We start from the raw sequence: 24,257 nt of genomic DNA on the forward strand, positions 1-24,257 counted from the left end.
CAGATGCTGCTGCTGCGTTGTGCAGAGAACCGATCATACCGAGGGGGAAACTCTCTGCTTGGAAGGGAATCACTGTGGAGCCTGTGCAATGTTTATGGGGTATGTGCAATTTTTTTAATGGAGTTTTCTTGATGAAGGTCTTAGACTTGGAGAAAGTGATTGTGTTAAGATAGATTGCAGTTTTGGTGTTTTGTGTTAATATTTCTGACCTGTAATTAGCATGTTGCTAAGGCCCTTGTTTTCAGACCACCTGATGGTGAGGCAGGGTAGGATGTAGTGCAGTGGTATGTGTCCAGGAGCACCGAGAAATGCATCCTGTAATCAGTATGCACCGGAAGGCATTTGCTCCCCCACTCCTCCCCCAGGTCCAGCCCGCTGCAGAAACTGACATCCTCCAGCAAATCCTGAATGAATGAATGAAAACAACGTGATCGCCCTAATAATGACCACAACTGAACACACATCTTTGGCTGTATTTTATAGAAAAGGCCACCGTTTTCTAACAGATTAATGCCATATGCAACTCCTTTGCACATTTTCTAGAACTGTATGAAATGAGAGGTAACAGAATGAAAAGAAGGCAGCAGTTACATAAATTTTTGAGTGATTTAGTTTCAACAGTACATAGATTGAGTTTTGGGATTTTCTTTTAGGGACTAATGTAAGAGCCATAATATAAGCACTGCAGAAAGACTGTGTTCAGAGGGTTTGCGGGCATAGTGAGTAGTTTCAGCAATTGCTGCAACAATATATTGCTCATCTAGTACCTCCTCCCCTTTGTTGATAAACACATCTTACAACAGATTGTAGTACAACTTGTTTTTCTGCATCCTTCAGAAGTCTTAATTGCTTAGGAATTACAAGGTCCATCATCAAGTAGTTTTAATGAAATTTGTGACCAGGCTTAAACCGTCCTCTTTGTTGTAGTATGTCACATCTGAGTTGAATGCAATTTTAACGCAATCATGAGGAAAACACTTCTCTGAATCTGGTTGTTCAGGAGACAGATTTGCATCAGAGAACTTGTATTGGGAAAAGAAGAGGCCTTTCTGCTGTTTTTAACACCAGGTGGTTTTGTCAGTTTCTTCCATTGAAATGATTTTGAATGTAGGCTCTTCTGCCCCCGGTTCCCTGATGATATTACCTTTCTGTTACTTCTCCACATCCCACCTTGCTCCTCTCTACCTAAGTTAAAACGATACAACTAATCTATTCTTTTTACTTATCTATTTAAAATTCATGCTATGAACAGTTGAACAATTTTTCAAACAATTATCTACTCAGTTTCTTTTGAATTCTGCAAGGTTCTGACTTCAGTGGATTGTAGCCTCCACAGGTCAAGGCTCCTGCCGCTGCTGCAGACACTGACGTCACTATACTGCATGAATGAAAAACAACAACGTGCTCCATTTCTGGCTCTCCCCCTCCTTCCTTTTCTGCACACTCCGTGTGTGTGTGTGTGTTTAAGATGGTATTACGCTGCATTTGAAACTACATTTAAAACTGTTAAATTAGGTAGGTGTTGGCTCAGGGATATGTGTTTAGTATAGAAGCATATTGCTTACAAAAAGCTTCAAGTGCTATGAGCATTTGGACTAGAGGTGACATAACAGCATTCGGTATTTTTTTTATCTGGACTGGTGGTTATGGAAGAAAATACAGAAGATGTAAACAATTTTCTTTGTAATTGCTTTACCAAGAAGAAGTTATGAGACAGTGTAATTTCTGAACATGTTAGATCATTATTATCTCCCTCTGAAACATTCTTAATATGCACATTTATAGGGTGAAGTCTAGAATAATAAAGAAATGATACTCAGATTGTTTCACAAGGCTGAGGAAAAGCTGAATTATGTAAATAGGCACAATTTTAATATGATATTTATAAAATCTAGCAAGAAGATGGTAATTTTCTTTATTTTTGTAGCACAGTTTTAGATAATTTCAATGGGTATCATAATAGAAGATACATAAATCTCCAAACACCTTGCTCTGTATAGAGAACATGGAGTTTTAAAAATTGAAATTATCTTGTTTATGCATATGATCATATTTTTGTTTGCATTTTTAAAATTTTCTTTTCTATTTTTAAAACTTCAGAGTTTCTTATTTATATTCATTTCTTCTGCCTTTAGCAAAATGTCACCCTCCCCCTTGTTCAGTTCTGAAGGTTCTTGAAGTGGTGAATGAAAAGCTACTGAATGCATCCTCAGGCTCCCTGTGATGTGTTTTTAATAGATGTAAAATCATGAAGTATTATGCAAATAGTTATTGTTTTGTAATGGTAATACATAAGTCTACCTTTGAGATAAATAGAACAACCCAAATGAGAATATAGCAGGATGTTGTGTTAAAATGAATGATCTTTAAGCTAAAATCATGAGTAACAATGAAAATATAATAAAGTTGCTTCTTTCTGAAAACTTCATAAAGCAAAACCTATGAATTCAAAAACAGAACAAATACAATTTTATTGTGCTAGACAGTAAATAGCAATTGCAGGTGCTTTTGTGTTTGTTTGTAAGGATTGAGCATGGAGATGAATTATAAATTCTGAAAGATATAAAAACCGTTGCGTTAGAGCACTCGATGTAGAATACCGCTTATTTTTAAGTGTACCAAACCTAATAACAAAAACATGGAAGAGCTTGTAATTTATATAGTTCCTGCTATGGAAAATAGCATGTGTTGATTCCTGATTTAACATGCCTAGTATCACTAACTCTAGAGTGAAATTTGATAAGAATTTTTCATGAGTACCTTGAGAGCCTTATTGTTTTATACATTAAGAAGTTATGATTATATTTTAAAAGAAAATACAAAGCCAGCTAGCATATAATGCTGAATGACTGCCTGCAGTGTGTGTGCATGTATGTGTGTGTGTGTGTGTGTCTGTGTTTTGATCAAATAATTTGCTTGCAGTTTTTTATTTTTCATTAAATTTTCCCTCAAGTCCTTTTTACTGCTATGCTCAGTTTGTGGACTTCCAACATTTTAAATTACTTTTTTTCTCTCTTTTTAAAGATACTCAGACATTCTCTTATAGAGTTATTGCTCAGGCGATATTGTTGAAAATTAAGGTCCTCCTCTTGTCCCCCCCCCTTTTAAAAATAGTTTTCCTTGAGTGCTTAGAGTTAACTTGTTTCAAAGCTTTCTTATACTAGACTGAAAACAGTTAAAGCTTTGACTGTTTTTCCTAAAGAGATAGGTTTCAGATACTGATTTTTGGGAAAGGTTTTCAGCCTTTGAGAACTACACTAAGTATCAGCAGCGTTCATTAACTAAATGTTCCCATTAATTATGGTACGTAAAATGTCTCCATCAGTGGGTCAATAGCAAACCAGATAAGTGAATTTATAGAAGTTTTTTTTCTTAAACTGTTTTATGTTCAAAGATTATATTCCTTTCAAATAACTATTATTCTAAGCATATTGAATATTGTATACCTAGGGTGTAGAAAAGCACCTTCGTCAGTTTAACTGTATGTAAATTCGTGTATATATATTGAGCTGAAAATTCTTTCATTATTTACAGTACTTTTTACAGAAGGACGTTTCATTCACTGCAATGTATGTTGCTTCAAGGATTTAATGCAAATTAGGATTTATACATTGGGGAAGTGTTGAAGGGTAATGGTATCCTTGTGATTTTTATTTGTGATAATGTGGACTAAATGTGAATAAGAAAACAAAGGAGTAATTGGGCTCCATGGCAATGAATAACAATGGAAATAAAGGGCAGTGTTCAACAAATGGCGAGTAGGAGAGGATTTTTCTTAAATCTGAAATTTAAAACATTGCTAAAAGCCTGTTTTTTTTTTTTTTTTTTTTTTTTTAATGAGGATCTTGAATCAGATGCGTATGTTTGATTGATTGATTGATTGATTTTGGCTGTGTTGGGTCTTCGTTTCTGTGCGAGGGCTTTCTCCAGTTGTGGCAAGCGGGGGCCACTCTTCATCGCGATGCGCGGGCCTCTCTCGTTGCGGAGCACAGGCTCCAGACGCGCAGGCTCAGCAGTTGTGGCTCACGGGCCCAGCCGCTCCGCGGCATGTGGGATCTTCCCAGGCCAGGGCTCGAACCCGTGTCCCCTGCATTAGCAGGCAGACTCTCAACCACTGCGCCACCAGGGAAGCCCTAAAAGCCTGTTTTATCAAAGCTTCCACATATAGCTAATAATCTGCCAAGAAGTATATACTAATGACTTTGTTATTCTTTATTTTAGTTTAGTCTTTTCTCCAGAGTTTAAATCCCCAGACACCACCACGATAGGCTTTTTCACAGCACCTGTCCTGGGTCTGTGCCTGGCACTGTTGTTTTTTGTCTTCAATATATAATTTTGTTCTCTCATTAAATGTCAAAGAAACCAAATCACTGATGCTGTTTCTGTCCTATATTCTATTTATTTTAACAAGAGGTTGAGCTTCTCTGATGCTGGTCTCTAACTGGGTTTGCCAACAGTCAGTGGAGGAAAGAGAGAACACTGCTCACCTATTGATGTGAAAAACCTGAGTGAGAAGCTGATGGAAGAGCCAGGAGCCAATCTCTTTCCCTTTCTGCCTCTCATCTGAACCCTAGAACTGACCATGACTCCATGGATCATCCAGTTGATTCTAGAAGGATAATACTTGTGCTTGTTCTGCAAAACAAATTATGATGGATTTATAGAAATTCTAAAGAAAACAGGATTATACTGAATTATGAACAAATTGTGGAAAAATACTTTCCTAGTATTCCATTTTTGTAGGAACAAACATGGCAGATCCCTTTAAGCAGTGTTGTTTACCTCAGGTGAATGTTATTGTGGCAGCTTGCAGGACGAGGCAAGTTCATGAATACCTGAATAACCTCCCCAATATTACGTTGTATCTCTAATTGTTGTAGGTACAAAGGAAGAAAACATCTGAGTGCTTTGCTATATATAAGGCAATATATACTTTCATTCATCAAGAAAGTGGATTTCAAATCATATCTTCCGATTCCAGATACAGCGTTCATTCCACAGGATTATCCTATTTCTCTAATTAAAAAGAGACTGATATTGGTCATCAGCTGTGATTTCTGAGCTCTAAGAATTACTGAAGAATAGGTTTTCTATTGGTTCCACAACACTATTACACTGTGCTGGGGTATGCTTTGACATTTTCAGAATGTCTAAAAATGTGTCAGAGAGAGAGAGGGAGAGAGACAGAGAGGAGGGTATGAGCAACAGTGTGTGTGAGAGAAATCCTGGTTCCTGAGGGGTCAAGGATATGGACTTGGTTGTATGTGGCCCTGTGTACTTCCAGAATCTGTGCTGTTCTTGAATCGTATTATAGTGAGGAGTATGTTTCTCCATGATTATTAAAAGTTAGTTATACATGGTGGTAAACTGGTAAATGCTTCAGGAATGACTAAGCAGAGATTCTGGTCTCAAGTGATTGGCCTGGCAACTGGTACTAGGTTAATTTAGCCCCACCAAGAGCTAATAGTTATCACTGCAATTTGTGGGTTTGAACTCTGTATATTTGTAACTTAATGCAATGCAACTATGGTGCACCTTAATAATGGCTCACCAAAAATAAGGATGAGTTAAAGAAACTAGTGAGATCCATTATTGTGTGGGAAGTTTGACATCCAAAATTGTCTTCCAAGTTATTAGAATTCAGAAATCCATCAAACTTTTGGATGTTGCATAACAAGAAGGCAAAAACTGCTAAAACTTGCTGCTTGGTGTCTAAAGATAAAATACCTATCAACTACTGACAGTAATATCCCCTTATTTAGCCAGTATGGCCACAGGGTGAACTTCCATTAGTAGTCCCTATAGCTAATTGTAACTTTTATATTACTAAAAGATCAATTATTTAGGTAAACATTTTCTAACATTATTATACAGTTGTTTTCTTGAGCAGAACAAACAAGATATGAGTGAACTCTTTGTGGCTTAATTAGCTTTGTTAATACCGATGATATACCTAATAAAATGATTGCTGTTGATACTCTTGAATATAGGATTGAATGAGCACTGACTGACAACTAGAGTTGCCCTGTAACTGATTCTATACATTTGCTTTGGGGATTGTCTTATTTCTGGTAAAGGTGGAATGAAGCAGTGAGTGGCTACATTTATTCCTTAATGGAATAACCTGGCTTTTTTCTCTAGAATTAATTATCAAGTTAAAGACCGAAGAAATGATTTTCCAAATGGTTCCATAAAAGAGGCTTAGAAACAGAAAGGTATACTGAAAAATATTAGATTTGGAGTCAAGAGACTTGGGTTCTATTTGCACTTCTAACATTTGACTTATAGTAAGTTCTTAACTCTTTGCATCCTATTTTCTCTATCTTTAAAATGATATAGGTGGGCTTTTTAAGAGTTTGGTTGGGTAGGGGAAAGATTCCGCTGTGGAAAGGAAAAGTAAGTTTATTAAAGGAAAAGTAAGTTTATTATTTACTGAGGTATAACTGACAAATAAAAGTTCTGTATATTTTAAGGTATACAGTGTGATGATTCGGTACACATTTACAATGTGAGATGATTACCACAATCAAGATAATTAACATATCCATCACCTCACATAGATGCCTTTTTTTTTTTTTGATGTGTGATGAGAACACTTAAGATGTATTCTTAGCAAATTCCAAGTATACAATACAGTATTATCGACTGTAGTCACCATCTGTACATTAGATTCCCAGAACTTACTCCTAACTGAAAGTTTGTACCCTTTGACCTCCCCACTTTTCCCACTTGCCAGTCCCTGGCAACCATCATTCTACTCTCTGCTTCTATGAGTTAGACTTTTTTAGATTATGCACATAAGTGAGATCATATTTGTTTTTGTTTTTCCCTGTGTATTTGTTTTTCTGTCTGGCTTATTTCACTCAGCAAAATGTTCTCCAGGTTCATCTATGTTGTTATGAATGGCAGGATTTCCTTCTTGAAAAGACTGTATAATATTCCATTTTATATGTATACCACATTTTCTTTATCCATTCCTCCGTGAGTGGACACATAGGTTCTCCACATCTTAGCTATCGTGGATAATGCTGCAAAGAACATGGGAGGGCAGATATCTTTTCAAGATACTGATTTTACTTCCTGTGGGTATATACTCAGAAGTGAGATTGCTGGATCATATGATAGGTCTATTTTTAAGTTTTTGAGGAACCTCCATACTGTTTTCCATTCCTACCAATTTATATTCCCACCAATGTTATACAAGGGTTCTCTTTTCTCCACATCCTCACCAACACTTCTTATTTTCTTGTCTTTTTGACAATAGCCATTCTAACAAGTGTGAGGTGGTACCTCATTGTGGTTTTAATTTGCATTTCACTGGTGATTAGTGATGTTGAGCACTTTTTCGTGTACCCTCGTTAGCCATTTATATGTCATCTATGGAAAATGTCTATTGAGATCCTTTGCCTATTTCTTAATAAGGTTATTTGTGTTTTTTGCTATTGAGTTATATGAATTCCATATATATTTTGGACATAGCAAATGTATATATCCAAAATCCATACGCTTATCAGATGTATGGTTTGCAGATATTTTCTCCCATTCCATAACTTGCCTTTTTATTTTGTTGATTGTTTCCTTTACTGTGCAGAAGCTTTTTAGTTGCTTGTTTATTTTTGCTTTTGTTGCTTGTGTTTTTGGTATCATATCCAAAATATCATTGACAAGACTGATGTCAAGGAGCTTTTTCCCTATGTTTTCTTCTAGGAGTTTTATAGTTCCAGGTCTTAAATTTAAGTCTTTAATCCATTTCAAGTTAACTTTGTGCATGATGTAAGGTAAGGGTCCAGTTTCATTCTTTTGCATGTGGATATCCAGTTTTCCCAGCACCATGTATAGAAGAGACTGTCCTTTTCCCATTGTATATTCTTGGCACCCTTGTCAAAGATTAGTTGACCATATATGCGTGGATTTATTTCTGGGTCCTCTGTTCCATTGGTCTATGTGTCTGTTTCTATTGCCAGTACCATATTGTTTCTATAGCATTGTGTAGACTAGATGATTCTTAGTAAAATTAGTTATTTACTGAGCTTTTATGTCAGCAACTAGTCTTCACCGGAACTCAATATAGAACACTTTTATAATTTCTCTTTCTCTCTTGAGAACTTAAGTAATCTGCCCAAGATCAGGTGGCATGCACAGAAGGCCCAAAGGGCCGTGTAACTCTCTACGTCCCGACCTCAGATCAGGTGAAACTTGCTTTTGGAACCCAATTAATTATGGGGCAGGAAAGCATGCACAATGGGTTATCCCATTGCTTATACAGTTAAGTCACAGAAAGGCCAAAATTAGCTTTGGTGGGGTGTGAAGAGAAAGCTAAATGGAACTCAACTCTAGGGTCCATAGAACTTAAAATAGCTGCAGGTATTCCCAGTGATTCAGGCCTCAGATATGTATATAAATATGTCATAGCACTTCAAAACCTTATTATGTCATTAGTAAGCCTTCCCCTTGGTCCTGAAAGTACTTACCACTTTGTTAAGACAGAGTTTAGATTTAATTTTTAAAATTGCCTTTCACATGAAATCGTAAAATCTGGGTAGAATGAGTCTTTTGCATTTTCCTATTTGATAAGGTAAGCTTTACATTTATAATAAAGCATCATAAGGCTCCATTCAACCATAACATTGTGATACATAATTTTACCATTCTTTGATAATTTAGCAGCATTCAAAATAGTATCTTTTTATATTTCACTCTCATGGCAAAGCAGCAAGGTGCAGTATCTTCTCAATTTATGCCTCCTTGGGCTCTTTTCCATTTTCTAGGCTTGCTGATGTGATGTATAATAGAAAAGATACTTCAATCTCCATTTTAACAATTTCTTTCAGGATGTTGTGGCGTTTTTCAGTGTCACTTGTGCTTACTCTAAGCCCTCTTTGATAGTCAGTGTGGACCATGAATCCTTTCATAAGTAACATTAGAAATGGTATTTTTATTGTTATTGTTATGATACTGAAAGTGTTATATAGAGTCTATGTGATGAAGTTTCTCATGACTTTTCTTGTGTAATTACTTTAGTAGTGAAATACATCAGTGTATAAGTTGGATTAATGAAGTAATATTTGTATCTTAGAAGATAACAAAAACTAGTAGAGCTCAGTTGCTCAGTTACCTTAAAGAACTTTGCTATACTTATGTAAACCTGTGAAATGATCTTCCCACGAATGTGGAAAAGGATCATAGTAAAATACAGATTTGTTTATATATTAGCTGGTAGTCTGTAAACAAATTATGATATTTTTGAGTGTTCTGTGACAGTGTCATCTTCTTTCTTCCAAAGTGTTTTGGAGGTACTCTGGTGCATCTCCCTGAAAAGAATCAACTGTCCTTTTCCTGCTTAAAGTCAGGTTATTTCATTTAAGTGTCTACTACTTACTAAACAGGGATTAGCAAACATTGCTAAATGCAGTTTCATTAGCATTGTAAATTAGGGAGTTAGACTGTGCTCAGAAATCAGGTTTTGGAAAAAAGCTACAATATTCTGCAACATTTTGATCCGATAGCTTTAAAAAACTTATTTTAAAATTCTGTTCTTTCTTTGCATATTGAAGTGACCTGTTATTGAAAAACAGCTGGTCAGTTGATTGCATTTGCCCACTCCTTGTCTTTTTGGTTAACACATGGCCAAAGATGAGCGTAGCTTTAATGTAATTTCAGTGATAACTGTTCATTCAAGAAATTTTTGTTTTCAGGTATTGTAGTTGTTGGCAGTATGTTGATGAGTAAAACGAATGCATTTTCTCCCCGTTTTACATAATAAATATTTATTGAGTCCCCGCTATGTCTGAGGAGCTCTGTTTAACCCTCCCAGAATACGCATTCTAGGTGCAATTGGGGTGCTCACATTCATTTTTCTCAACAAGGTCAAGTCATTTAAAATCTGCCAAGAATTTGACCCACTATTTTCTCTGAGGTTTGGACTTCATATGGGAATTATTATGTTCTATGCTTATCTTTCAAGATTAGGTTGCACTTCTTGGTATTCTTTTTTGAATACCAAATACTTGTTTATATGTGTTTTTCCCTTATTAGAGGAAGCTTAGGAGAGCATTACCTTGTGGCTTCTATATTATATCTAGGTGTAAGCTATATTGCTGCCTGGACATATTATAATATTCTGCTAAAGTTTGGCCTAACATGGTGGGATTAACATGGAATCAGCTTCTGAAGCTGTTATATTTGGAGAAATTCAAAAAACCATCATGCCACAAATTTGGTGGGCATTTTCAATTAAAAATCTAAATGTTTTTAGATCTGTCATAAAGATTATGATTATACTAAGCAAGCAATGAGAATATAAATTACATATTAATTTGTTCTTTATTTCAATGTAAAAATTTTAAAGTGTAGAGCAGATTTTGGGGTGGTTGTTTGCTTTAGAGAATATCTAATTTACGTGCAAGTAAAATTATTCAATTTAGCAAAGTGTTATTTACACAAACTTTTTAGGAAGTCAGTTACACAAGATTGAGGTTCATCTGAGGTTGTAAAAATATATTACAGAATAGTGTAATTTCTCATTTCTGCATAAAATGTTCTACTGACATTTAGCAGGATTAACTAATATCCTAAGAAGTTGTTATAAATGAACATGAATAGATCTTTTCCATTTCCTTTCTAGTCTGAGTTTTAAAATTCTAAGAAATTTTGTATTCAGTGAACCCCTAAAAGGGAAAGAATTCATATGTACTGATGATTTTATTTCTCACATTTCTCTGTGGAAAGATATGCTTTTAAATTAGATAAATATTCCAAGTTTTTTTCTGGATTATTTTGTCCTTATAAAAAGAAAGTTATTACTTGAGTTATAATTTCCTACCACACTGTTCCTAACCAGCTTAATGGAGGAAATATTTCTTCCTTGATGAAAAACTTTCACCGAACCTTCTACTGTTATCAGTGTCAGGAGGACAAGGCAATAAGTAAGCATAATTAGACTAGAAATATGATTAGTACTGTGGATTATGATTTTATTTATAATTGTATAATCCTACAGTCTGATTTTCACTTAAAGTTTCTGTATATACTTAAGGATGGAGAAATTAATTGGTCACCCATATACACACTACTGTATATAAAATAGATGACTAATAAAGACCTACTGTATAGCACAGGGAACTCTACTCAATACTCTGTAATGGCCTATATGGGAAAAGGATCTAAAAAAGAGTAGATATATGTATATGTATAAAAGATTCACTTTGCTGTACACCTGAAACGAACACAACATTGTAAATAAGCTCTACCCCAATAAAAATTTAAAAGTCAATAAATAAGTATACATTCACAGGAAGTTGCAAAGACAATACAGAGAGCTCCCACGTATCCTTCACCCACTTTTCCGTTAACAGTTATATTTTACAAAATTATAGTATGACATCAAACCAGGATTTTTCTATTGGTGTGTGTGACTGTGTGTGTCATTTTATCACATGTGTAGATCTGTGTAGCCACCAGTATAATCAAGATAGACACCTGTTCTATCACAGATGTCAGGTGCCACTCAGATCTCCCTCGTGCTGCCCGTTGCAGTCACACCACTCCCTCCCCCTACCACCCTGACCCCTGGCAATCACTGATCTGTTCTCCATCTCTATAATTTTGTCATTTTGAGAATGTTAGATAAAAGGAGTCATACAGTATGTGACCTTTTGAGCTTGGCTCTTTTTCACTCAACATAATGCCCTTGAGATCTATCACAGTTGTTCAGAGTATCAATAGTCTGTTACCCTTTATTGCTGAGCAATATTCCACAGTATGGATGTACCACAGTTTCCTTACCCATCACTTATTGGAGGACATTTTGGTTAAGGTTGGGTCTGTTACAAATAAAAATGTTAAAAAAATTTGTGTACAGATTAAAAAAATTAATTGGTCACCTAATTTGATTATACCTAAGGCCTACACAATATCTGTGTGTGTGTGTGTGTGTGTGTGTGTGTGTGTGTGTGGTGTGTATGTATGTGTATAAAAGAGAGAATGCTGTAAAGTTTGCATTCCTTTCTCAGCAATCACTGGATAATCACTGGCTCCTGATACTTTTTCCATATAGAGTAGAAATTCATGGTCATCTTTTCATAATGCTATAAGTAATTTTAATATACTAACTGGTAGTGACTTAGGGACTTTACTTATCTCATGTAAGATAAAACGAATGGACAACTAACTAGATGAGAATTCTGAACATCTTCCTTGTGGTTATGGGGAAATTTGCTATTTATAATACAATTATATTTCCTTCGGGAGGCATGTCTTAAATGCTGAACTCTTTGACGTATTTACTTAAGGATTATTTGGTAAAAAGTTGTTGGATGGGTTTGGAGAAAGAAATTAATCAGTTTACATATAAATTCCCTTTTCTGAATCATCTAACATAATTTAGAATGACAGTCCAGTTATCTACAGTTTAATTTTCTTAGTAAGTGTATGATCATTTTCTCTGCTGGAGTTGGCTTTGTGATTTTTGAGCAGAATATTATGTTGGTATTTAGATTCAAAGTTGAAAGAAGTGTTGAAAGCTGTCGTTATTGCATTTCTACTGACTGGAGTGGGTATTCTTCTAGGTGGTAACTGTATATAGCAAATTAAAACAGACATGATGCTTACATCCTGCAAGTCTACATATCCAAATATTTTAAAATATCATTATAATCGTCTTTGGATGTTTTGCTCATGCTCTTTACCTTCTTGCTGATCTTGTTACCATCTGTATAAAAAGTTTTAATTTAAAGTATATTCCACCGATGTTTCACGTAGAATATATCATACTCCCTTAGGTAACATGCTTTGAAAAAGTGGCCTAGTGTATTTTTCTGTGCTACTAACAGAAAATCAATAATTTATTAATAAGACTTTCAGACCCAGAGCATCATTGGGTTGGGTTCTTAACTTCCTTGCAGCATAATTATTAACTTTTCCTCCTCCCTCATTTCTCTCATCCTACTAATCACCATATCTTATCCCATCTCCTTAGAATTATGTCCTGAATCTGCTAGCTTCTTTCCATCCCCTCACGGCTCCGTTATTACTTATTGCTTGATTTGTTAGAACTGCTGCCTCTTAAGTGGTTCCCCTGCCATTAGTCTCCCCTCTCTAATTGACCCATTGCACAGTCTTTCTTTATAAACATAGTCTTTCTTTAAAAAAAAAAAAAATTCTGAAGTTCACAATCCTTTGCTTGACATAAAAGACTCACCTCAGCATCCTCGATGGTGTACCTCAAGTTCTTTGTAAACTGAACTCACTTTGTATTGAAAATGCTATTATCTTTCAATAGCTCCATACTTGTTCCTTGTCAGGCAAGGATTCCGTGTCAGTGGAAGGTAATGTACTGATTACTGTAAATTAGATTAAGTTAGATCATTCTATTTATGGTGACAATTGTAATAATTTAGCAAGACTTACTCTAAAATTTGGCTCAAACCATCTCCAAGGTAATTCAGACAAAGGGAGTTAAGCCCTTCTATAGGAGAGACTTCTAAGGTTTCACCAAACCCTGTTTTGTCTCCCTGTTGGCCCACATCAAGACTCTTTTTCCTACCCCTCCTTACAATTAGATAAGGCTTTGTGATATATAACATTTTCATCTGTGTTCAATAAAAAAGCACTAGTTTGATCCTGGTCATTCATTCTCTTCCCTCATGTGCCAGCTGGAAGCAGAGAATCTAGCAGAGGACTCCAACCAAGGCCCTGGAGGAATGGTGGAGCCATAAGATGAAGGAAGTCTGAATCCCTGAATGATCGTATAGAAGGCCATCTGTCAGCCAGGAAGATACACATTGGGTTTTTATTGTGATAAGCCACGAATTTTAAAAAATGGTAGCTGTTAGCATTAGCAACTTTACTGCACCTAACAGTTTAAAGAAAGGTGGTCTACCAGCTGCTACTACTGGAGCCGCTTTGAAAATTCACCCTGGGAGTCTCACTCTTACCTCGTGTGATCCATCACATAGGCAAGTGTGGTTCATTGTTATCAGTGCTTCTGTCAGTATGCAAGACATACTTCATCAAGTTGGATTGTGTGATCTTGGTGGAATGTATTTAGTTTTATATAATTTGCTATTTCATTAACTGAAGATGCTATAACTACTCTTTGATTAATAATTTAAGAAACTATTTTCAAAAAAATTTGGAGACGTTGTAAGAATTGATAGCCATGTGGAAATAAATCCATTGTCTCCCAGAGTGCCTGGCAGGACACGAAGTTTAGTGGTCTTATTAAGTGGTCTTGTTATTTTATATAAATATGTTACTTTTCTTGGCTATGCACTATATGAAGAGTTATTTATTATATGAACCTGTTTAATGAGCTGTTTGTGAAATACCTAAGCATGGAAATCATAGCCTTTTATGTAAATGTGGAAAATGGGATGATAGAGATCTGAATTCAAGTTATTTTTGTCACTGTCTTGCACTTTATTCGCAATGATTTTAGATGAGCCTCACATACAGAAGATTAAAAAGAAACGTGGAGCCATTCTATTTGAGGCTCTTCCAGAAAGCCTCCTTTGCTAATGAGTTCCATAATATATGACAGGTGATTTCTAGTTTTTGAGTATTAATTTATTTAAAAGTAAGGAAAGGATGGATAACTGATATCCACAGGTTCAACAAAACTTGAGTAGTTGTGCTAGGTGTTAGAGAAACAAACAGAAAAAGACAAGAGCTTTACTTTTAGGAAGGAGCCTACCCTCTGGTAGATAAGTTTTACATTTATCATTTAAGTATAAACAAAATAGTGAATCATATTAGGTTTCGCTTTCTTATTTCATTCTTAAATGAAAGTAAAATAGCTAAAATATGGGGCAGGGGAAGAGACAGATACATGAGTGATTTGACATATCCATGAAAAAGAAGTTAACTGTATTATTCATAATGTTTGAATATATATTGTTCGTACTTGTCCTGTCTCAAACACTACATAGAAAGGATTTAAAAAATTCTGGTCAGAGGTAAAGAAGGAAAGAATGGAGAAAAAAAGGCAGACAAAAATCCAGTTGACCCATCTCTTTTCTATAGTGTGGTTTTGTTTTCTTCCCATGTTGAGATGAGTCTTTTTAGTACATCTGGAAGTGTTGTTCAGGTTTTTATTACAAATGCCCTAGCTATTGTAGGTATTGTTAATGATTCAAGCTATATCCAAAAAGCGTAGTCTGATATTTGTTTGCTCATTTCTTGGGCTTTTGGATTGAACAATGTTCTTTCATCATTTAAGGGAAAAAATTAACTTAGATGCTAATAACAAACTCTGGAACTTTGTGACTTCAGTCCATTTGTAGCTCCTGGGCAGTGCCATTTTGATTGAAGTCCCGTTCAATCAGTAATATCAATAGACTATTTTTGGCTAAGATTATAATGGCCAGTTCTATGCCTGTTCTGGAGGAATAAAATATGATGCTCTTCTAAAATATTTTATGACACTTTTCCCCTACTCTTAGTCATGCCGCTAGTAGTTTTATTTCATTTTTTTCTGAAGTTGATCCCAGTCCTTGGCAGTGTTTCCTGGCAACCTTTTATGCACAATATTTGTAGAATTGTTGAGGTGGAAGGTGTCCTGTGTATGCAAACACGGAACTGGTTTTTACCATGTTCTGTTTTACTCCATGGCCTCTACAAAGGTATCATTTGTATAAGACCTTTTCCGTCAGGATGTTTTCCTGCAGCTTTGGGCCATATCCAGCTTTAATGAAGCATCCAATTTTGGATACATTACTGCTTCACAGCTACATATTTGATTCTTTGCTGTCAATATTTATGAAAGTAAATGCTAGAATAAACATCTGTGTTTCCTTATTTCTGAAGCCTTCATTCTGTTGAGCCTATTGATTTTGGGTTTATTCTACAGAAGCGTAGTTATATATTTCCCAGTCAACAGCATATTCACCATTGCTGGATTTGGAGACACAATGTGGGGGAAAATACAGCTGGTCGGCTAGATTTAATTAACTAGATTCTTTTGCATGAAGCAAATCCCTGGTATCCAGATGTATTTTCAGTTCAGAGTTCTGTTTATCATTTGCCTACCATCAGTAAATTAGCTTGACTAGCAGTCTTATCTTTTTGAGGTTAAGCAGTTACTCTTTTCCTAAGCCTTTCTCCTTAATCTTTTCTACTTAACCATGGAGTTAACTGTTTACCCTATTATTATGCTATTATGAGCTAATCTGTAGGTTTTATTACCTAAACAAAATGTTTATAACTTAGACTTAAATGCTTGAATCTTATTTTCACTATAAATGGTATGTTGTTAAAATGTATTTGGATTTAGAATTCTACAAATTTTCAGTCTAGATTTAAGAAGAGATATTTACTTGTCTAGGAGACTGTTGTGCTTTCTCTGCCATATTAAGTCATTATTCTGTATTCAAATAAGAGATGAGAAAGCTGATAATTTTCAGACTCTTTTTCAGGATCAGAGGAACTGTAGTCCTCATACAGATTTCATCATAAAGATCTTGTATTACATGGTAAAATTTGGTTGTCCTTTTGTAATAGTGGTAAGACCCTGATTCCATAATGTTAATAGTCAATCAGTTCTTTCTTGGTCTTGACAATTATTTGAGGACTTTTTGTTCTTTATTGACCTGTCCCATAGATACTGGGATGATGTGGACAGAGGCTGCTTACTTTTGTTCCTTCAAAAAGCAGATCCTTATTGATTTAGCTCCTTGCAAGGTGAAGGTGCTCTTCAAGGCTTCTTTCCATCTTGTTTTTTTCCAAATGACTCTCTCTTCAAGCCCCTCAGCCCATTGTTCTACCTTTTCCCCTGGTAAACTCCACCTTTCCCCGTAAGAGGAATTCCCGTTCCTTGATCCATTCCTGGTTCTTGCTGCAGGCTTCTGTAGGATTGACTTTCAAACTTTACTCTGTAATTGCCAGCTCTAGAGGAAGGGGATGGGCAAAAATTCTATTAATGGAGTGACTATGGATGCCCCATTTCAATTAGTTTCTTCACGAGGTAGGGCAGGAGCTAATTTCTCTACTAGGTTACCTAGGAAGAAAGTATACCTCTCTAAGACTAACATTAATTTTTCTCAGAGTCAACACAATAAAATATTGGAGGAATATTAAAATGTTTAAAAATATATGTATATATATATATATATATATATCTGGTTCTATAAGAAATTTAATAACTACATTTGGTTATCAGATATTCTGGAAATTCTTAGTCTTACAGATGTGCTGAGAGAATAACTATATGAATTTCCAATCCTTCTCTGGTCATTTCTTTCATGGAATGATGGAGGACTTACCTGAGAGATATTGAGCATTCTGCTACTCTCTTCCCCTTTGAAAGTTACTACCTGAATGGCTCACACATTCCAGGAGCCCTTATGTTAATTCCTTTCCAAGCTGTTGGTTGTTTGAAGCTTTTTCTCTGGTAGATTCTTCAGGACAGACTTATGGGAACAATATTCCTTGAGTTCTCATGTATTATGTAGCAAGAATATACAAGACTATAAGAAGTTTTCATCTATGGGTTTTTATACTTGAAGGTCACTCTAGCTTCATTAAAATGTGTTCGATTTGGGCTGTATCATTTTCTCAGATACATGTATAGTCTTTCAATATGTAGTTTGAAGTTATCTTTTATTCCAGGAGAGTTTTATTATAGTTTTTAGTATTTTTTGCTTTGTTGCTTTGGTCTTCTTCAGGGACTCCTACTAAACATATATTGGACAGTCTTGCTTATGTTACATATTAATTATTGTCTCTTAAAATCTTTTTACCTCTTCTTTTTTTTTAATTCTAAAATTTGTCTTATGTTCCATTTTGTACTTTTGGTAAGGCATTAACCCACTGTGCTTCTTCTTAACTTAGTCTTCATTCCTGAAATAAGTTTTTCTTTTATTTCTAAATCTTTCCTGAGTTTGATCACCTCTCTTTTCATATCTTCCTTGTTCTCAAACACAACATTTTTCAGTTTTTCTAATTCTGAGGTTTTTCGTTGCTTCTGTCATTTAAAGAATATTTTTAGCTTGTTTTGAACTATTAGATCACAGTTTTCCCTACTTTAAAAATCAAGGAGTTTGATCAGTAATATTGCTTGTCATACTGTGGTAAAGATATAGCCCATTCTGTAGCCTTTATTATAGTCTATTTTGTTAGTTTTTTTTGTTTTTAATTGGGATATAATAGTGGATCTGTCTCATTTGGTTAAAAATTTTCTAAGCTCTACCGCTGCTTTAACTGGAAGTTAAGTGCTTTGAAACAAAATTTTGTTAAACATTTTGCCTTCTGGTTAAGGAATATTTGCTTTCCTTTCACTTACTGTATTAATATCCATTTTTGGTCATCTGATTTTGGTTGTTTTATAGTTGCTAATATTTTGTGGTTATTTCTTTAACATTTGAGACCATTAGTTATGTAAGATTTCAGATGTTTGGAAGCTCTATTAATTGAATTCATTGGAAGTTCATAAAGTTTATAGAATGTTCTTCTACTAATTATGACTTTGCCAGGGTTCCTTAAAGAAATAGCATTTTCCACCAGAAAAAAAATGAACTTGAAAATCTTTATCATCCTAGCTGCTATATATGTAATTTCTTTATAGATCTATTCCAGATGTCAGAACTCCATCTTAATTTGTTGTGTATTCCTCCAGTGCTTGTCACCAGCCTTCATGGCCATCTTGGTGAAGTTTTCTTTTACAACCTTGATACAAGAAGATACTCTCTTGGGTTTTCTTTGAAAACAGGCTGAAGGCCTTCCTCCAAATGTCATATCTCAATTTATGTATCATTTGACACAAATTTGAGCTATAACCTAGAGAAGAATCATTCCTAAATGGCTGCTTGACTACATTTTTTTGTTTGCTTTTCTTGACAGACCTCAGGTTACAGGCTGTGTCAGGCCTCATTTGGTGAGAAGCATGTTTGTTTCTCTTGTCAGCTTCTTGACTGGTTCCTTTCCAGATTTCTGCAGGGCAGCCATATGGTCATTTCGGCATGTCTTCTAGATTGCTTCTATGGCAGGATTCCAGGTCTTGATTAGTGTTTCAGAATCTGCTCACACTGAGAGGGCTTTAGCTTTTGCCCTTTAGTTTTATTTCAGGTAGCATATTCAGATCTGGTGTCCTTCCTGTCTCATCTAAAGTTCATTTGATTTTGATGATTTTATTTTATGTGGCCCATGTATTTGGCTAACTTTTTATCTTCTTATATTTTAAGCAAGAAAGGCCCATAAAGGCCGTTGGTGAGGTGCCTAGACTGTGCTGATTTTGGAAAACTGAATGTAACAATAATTCTATTAGATGATCAGTATTAATGTGCATTAGATTGGCTAGAGATGTATACCAGTCTCCTCCTTTCTACTTTTTTTATTCTTAGTTACATAGTTCTTTAAATTTGTTTTTTTCCTGGTTGGGGGGGGCAGGGATTTGTTTTGAAAATTTCTCTCTAACCGTGCGGCAAGGAGAAAATTACTCATAATGTTGGTAGTGATGTTTAAGAAAAAATTGTTCATGACACTTATAAAGATTAGTAAAGCAGACTTTATTCAGGGAGACTATCACGATAGTTGTAGGGACCACTGCAATGTGGTTTTGCAGTGGGGGAGAGAGATTGGGCTCAAACTTGGAATACAACTAGGAGAACTGGGGCTGTATAGCCAAGTAGAAGGGTGGGGTAAAAATTACTCAGAGGAAAGAAACATGAAAATAAGGGGGATTCTGGCTAAACAGACCTAAACAGGATTGTTGATGAAGGCAGGCCAGGTGGTCAGATATTACATGGGGGATGGTAGGGATGAGGAACCTAATCAGATATCCAGCGTGATCAATATTGAGGGTGGGGGATTCTGGTTAAACTGACATAGTAGGATTCTTGCTAAAATTGGACAATGCAGAGATGAACACAGAAGCCCAAAAGTTAGGGCCTAATTGGAAAGAGTTCAGAGGAGCCTGACTAAAGTTTGGTCAAGGAGAGACTCTTCAACAGTGATAATAAATGTAAAACTATAACTTTCAAGGAAGTAACTCTCAATACAGAAATACTGAAGCAAATCTCTGTTAACAAAACAGACCTTTAGGAGCTTCCCTGGTGGCACAGTGGTTAAGAATCCGCCTGCCAATGCAGGGGACACGGGTTCGAGTCCTGGCCCGGGAAGATCCCACATGCTGCGGAGCAACTAAGCCCGTGCACCACAACTACTGAGCCTGCGCTCTAGAGCCCGCGAGCCACAACTACTGAGCCCGCGTGCCACAACTTCTGAAGCCCGCGTGCCTGGAGCCCGTGCTCCTCAACAAGAGAAGACACTGCAGTGAGAAGCCCGTGCACTGTAATGAAGAGTAGCCCCCGCTCACCGCAACCAGAGAAAGCCCACACACAGCAACAAAGACCCAACGCAGCCAAAATAAAAATAAAAAATAAATAGATTTATAAAAATACAAAACAAAACAGACCTTTAGTTAAGTTCATGCTTAACCTCAGTGAACCAATAGCAAGATATTCTCTACCCATATTTACTTTTGGTTATTTTTGATCACTAAATTAGGAACTATATCATTTCAGGTTTTTTTGAAGTTGAAGAAAAGCAACTTAATGCCTTATATTCAGTCTCCGCTCCATGAATTTGTTATTTTGATTTCAGTGATAAGGATTGAAATTATAATATGAAGGAGCAAATTCAGACATCATGAAACACTTATTTTCTCTTAAAAGATAAAGGTTTTAAATAAACAGGCTATAAAATACTGTAATATTTGGAGACTCAGGCTTAAATTCTTTAATCAAATTAATTATTAAAATCTAAATTTTACTCTGCTTATATATTTTATTTAATTTTTCTTTGACAGTTTGATTTTATAAAAAGGAACCTACTTAATGTATTTTTTCAGAATTTCTTGTATTTTTTAGGAAGCATATTTTATTGTAGTAAACTTGTGTGTGCAAAATGCCCTGTTTGGGTGGGAGGGAATCTTTCCAAAGAAGCTGTATTGAACTTTTTGTCTGTTATCTCATCTTTCTAAGAAAGCATTCCTAAGCATTCTGTCTAGAGTGCTTTGTATTTAGGTTTGAAGGTTCTTATTGTCATGGCTGGCACTCAGTTTAGAAAGTGACCTTTTTGAAGGAGATGACTAGAAGTTTAAGTTTACTTGATTCTAGAAGGTTAGCTGCTAAGTGCAGATTTCGAAGAATTGTTTGACTTTTTTGCAGCAGGATATTTTCTTGGATTTATATTCAAACTTTCAGTGCCTCTAAATGGAGTAGATTATAATCAACAAAATGATTTTATTTTTGAGCACCTGCAGCTCTAAAGGATCTAGTCCCAATCCTTTAGGCATAGGTTCTGAAGCTTGTAGTACCGGTAGATTCACTTGAGATACGTGTTTAAAATTCACATTGTTTGGTCCCACTAGCAGAGAGTCTCACATTGTTGATGAGAAATTGGGCCCGGTATTGAGCATATTTAACAAATGTCTAACACTTTGAGAAACATTGCTTTAGGACCTCAGTGGTTCCCAAGGCTGATGATGCATCTGAATCAATTTGGTCTGGTTGAAAAAGTATGTTGAGGGCTTCCCTGGTGGCGCAGTGGTTGGGAATCCGCCTGCCAGTGCAGGGGACACGGGTTCGAGCCCTGATCCAGGAGGATCCCACATGACGTGGAGCAACTAGTCCCGCACGCCACAACTGCTGAGCCTGTGCTCTAGAGCCCGTGAGCCACAACTCCTGAAGCCCGTGCGCCTAGAACCCCGTGCTCCCGAACAAGAGAAGCTACCGCAATGAGAAGCCGGCGCACTGCAACAAAGAGTATCCCCCGCTCTCTGCAGCTAGAGAAAGCCCGCGTGCAACAACGAAGACCCAACGCAGCCAAAAATAAATAAATTAATTTTTTAAAAAAAGAAAAGAAAAATTTTAAAAAATATGTTGATACCTGGTTCCACCCTATAGCTACTAAATTAGAATCTCTGGGAGTGTGGCCCAGTAACGTGCATGTTTAACAAGCTGCCTGGTGATGCTTATACAGAGAGCCACATCTCAGGATCCCATCTTTGAGATCCATTGCTTAGTTCCACCTATGCCTGAGGGCCTTGAGCCTTTTTGTTCTAGGATCTCCCAAGATCTAATTTCTGGGTGATACACTGTATTAGAAAGCTTTTGCTATTACTTCTCAGACATGCCCAGATGTTGACACTGTACTGACTAAAAAGTATTGCCTTTTTTTTTTTTTTAACCATTCTTTAACATTTTTCTAATCAATACTAGGTGATTTAAGGCATACACACACGCACACATTATGGGATTTAATGGCAGCTTCTTTTTGAACATAATTGTTAAAACATAAAAAGATTTTACACACTTTAGGAACTTAAATTCAAGACAAAGTATTATTATATATGTGTGTTTTGATACTACTGACTAACATTGTTAATGTGATATTTTTATGTAAAACTAGTTACTTAATGTGAGTTCTATGTAGAAAGGTCTGGAAAAATTGGTATTTGTTACTTAGTTATCTTAAGCATTTTGCTGAATTGTATGGCTTGAGGATTCTTTAGAGTTGTAATAAATGTATGGCTTGAGGATTCTTCAGAGTGGTAATAAACTTTGAATAAAGTAAGAAGCAGTTTATTCTTGGTGGTGGTGTTACAATGGCTAAGTTTCATGCAGTTATAGTCTTTACACAGTAGTTGAAGGAATAATAGCTCTTTTTCAAAAGGTTTAAATGCTTTCTTAAGTTTAGATGTGCTTTGCTTGTATAATCAGTGTTTAATGGAGAGCTTTGGCGAATAATCTTTCTTGAGAGCTAAACACAGAGAATCAACAATTTTTATTTTTTAGTTACTTATGCACACTGAACCTATGAAAAAGGTTGGAGTGTGTTAAAGTCCAAGAAAAGAATGTGAGCACTTTTTATTACGTGTGTTAGTTTACATTCTGTATGGCTACATTATGTCACTCAAAAATATTGCATCCTCTTTACCACCTGTTAAGGTTGGTTTAGAAGGCGTAGTGGCTTGTTTCATATTTCTCTGTAGCTAAAGTTCTTAAAGTTTCTAATAATAACTTTTTTTTAATTTGCAGAAATTCCACTTAACTTTGTTAATTTTCTCCTTCAGGTGAGCTTCTTAATCCATCAGATTTCCAAACTCACTAACCAGTCAATCTTCAGTCACTGCTACTAAAGTAAAAATTGTTGGGAACAATTAGTTTAACCTCATATTACAGTGCTCTGGCAGTTAGATATTAAGCAGTTTTGCCTATTTAGAGTAATGCCTTGTATGCTATTCAGATGCAGAGTTATCTAATACAGCTCCTTGTTTTTAAACCTATTATACTATTATCACTTTAAAGTTAAATTTCCAATTGGCTGTTAGAAAGCAATAATTATTTTGTATAGTCCTCAGTAGGAACCCCAGAGGAACCCCAGGCCTACCACTGCTCCCTCATGAGGGAGGGGAATTGGAGGGGGAAAGTACAACCTGTAGATGGATATAATGAGCAAGTCTTTTTACAGAATGCTACATGAGGAGTCATTTTCTGGTCCTAACAATGATGCTAGTACTGGAAATAGATGTGATTTTTTTCTAACCATCATATTTTATTGCTGAATTTAGTTATTCTCTATTTTATCCTCAAATATTTAAGTAGGCGATGTTACCAACAGGATTATAAGTGGCATGGTAAGAGCCTTACTACTTGAAAGTTTCCCTTGATGTAGTTGGAGTACATCATTCTAGCTATCTGCTGCCTCATTTATTTTTTGCATTGTTTGCTTCCTGTCCTTCATTGGTGTGCATGTGCCATAATATACCACTTTATATTATAGTTTAATTGTACATATTGTATCTCCCTCAACCAGAATGTAAATTCCTTGAGGAGAGTCTGAAACTGATTTTGTAATTCCTCTTGGTACACGGAACAGTGCTTTTCATATATAGTAGTAGACATTCAGCAAGTTTTGTTTAGTGGTAGTGGTTACCTGGTTTCACTACCTATGAAATTACTATTTTCCTGATGCCTGTTTAGCTTAAGTAATGATGATAAGTATTTATTTAATTGATTTTCTTTCATACTTTAGAATATTTATTTTAGCAATTTTATTGCTACTCTTAATTTTTTATTCAATGTTTTATTAAATGTTATTATTTAAGCTCTTGTAAATTCAAAGATTGTTTGAGTATTTTAGGTATTTTATTCTTTTTGTTGCAATGATCAGTGGGATTGTTTCCTTAATTTCTCTTTCTGATTTTTCGTTCTTAGTGTATAGGAATGCAAGAGATTTCTGTGCATTGATTTTGTATCCTG

The 24,257-nt window shown here is 35.6% G+C and overlaps 1 protein-coding gene across 8 annotated transcripts in view; it reads left to right on the top strand.

Annotated features, from left to right (window-relative positions):
• LOC130706890 (glucocorticoid-induced transcript 1 protein-like) overlaps positions 1-24,257 on the top strand; it is a 143,131-nt gene that overhangs the window by 102,273 nt on the left and 16,601 nt on the right. The window contains exon 4 of one of the 8 annotated variants that reach the window (XM_057539579.1): positions 13,653-13,949. The exons of the other annotated variants lie outside the window; for them this stretch is intronic. Coding sequence (XP_057395562.1) covers positions 13,653-13,715 — 63 coding nt within the window. The 3' untranslated portion in view covers positions 13,716-13,949. Of the gene's footprint in view, positions 1-13,652; positions 13,950-24,257 lie in introns of those variants that run through there. 8 annotated transcript variants of the gene reach the window in all.

This window comes from Balaenoptera acutorostrata, unplaced genomic scaffold, assembly GCF_949987535.1.
Source record: "Balaenoptera acutorostrata unplaced genomic scaffold, mBalAcu1.1 scaffold_470, whole genome shotgun sequence".
Taxonomy (NCBI): Eukaryota; Metazoa; Chordata; class Mammalia; order Artiodactyla; family Balaenopteridae; genus Balaenoptera; species Balaenoptera acutorostrata.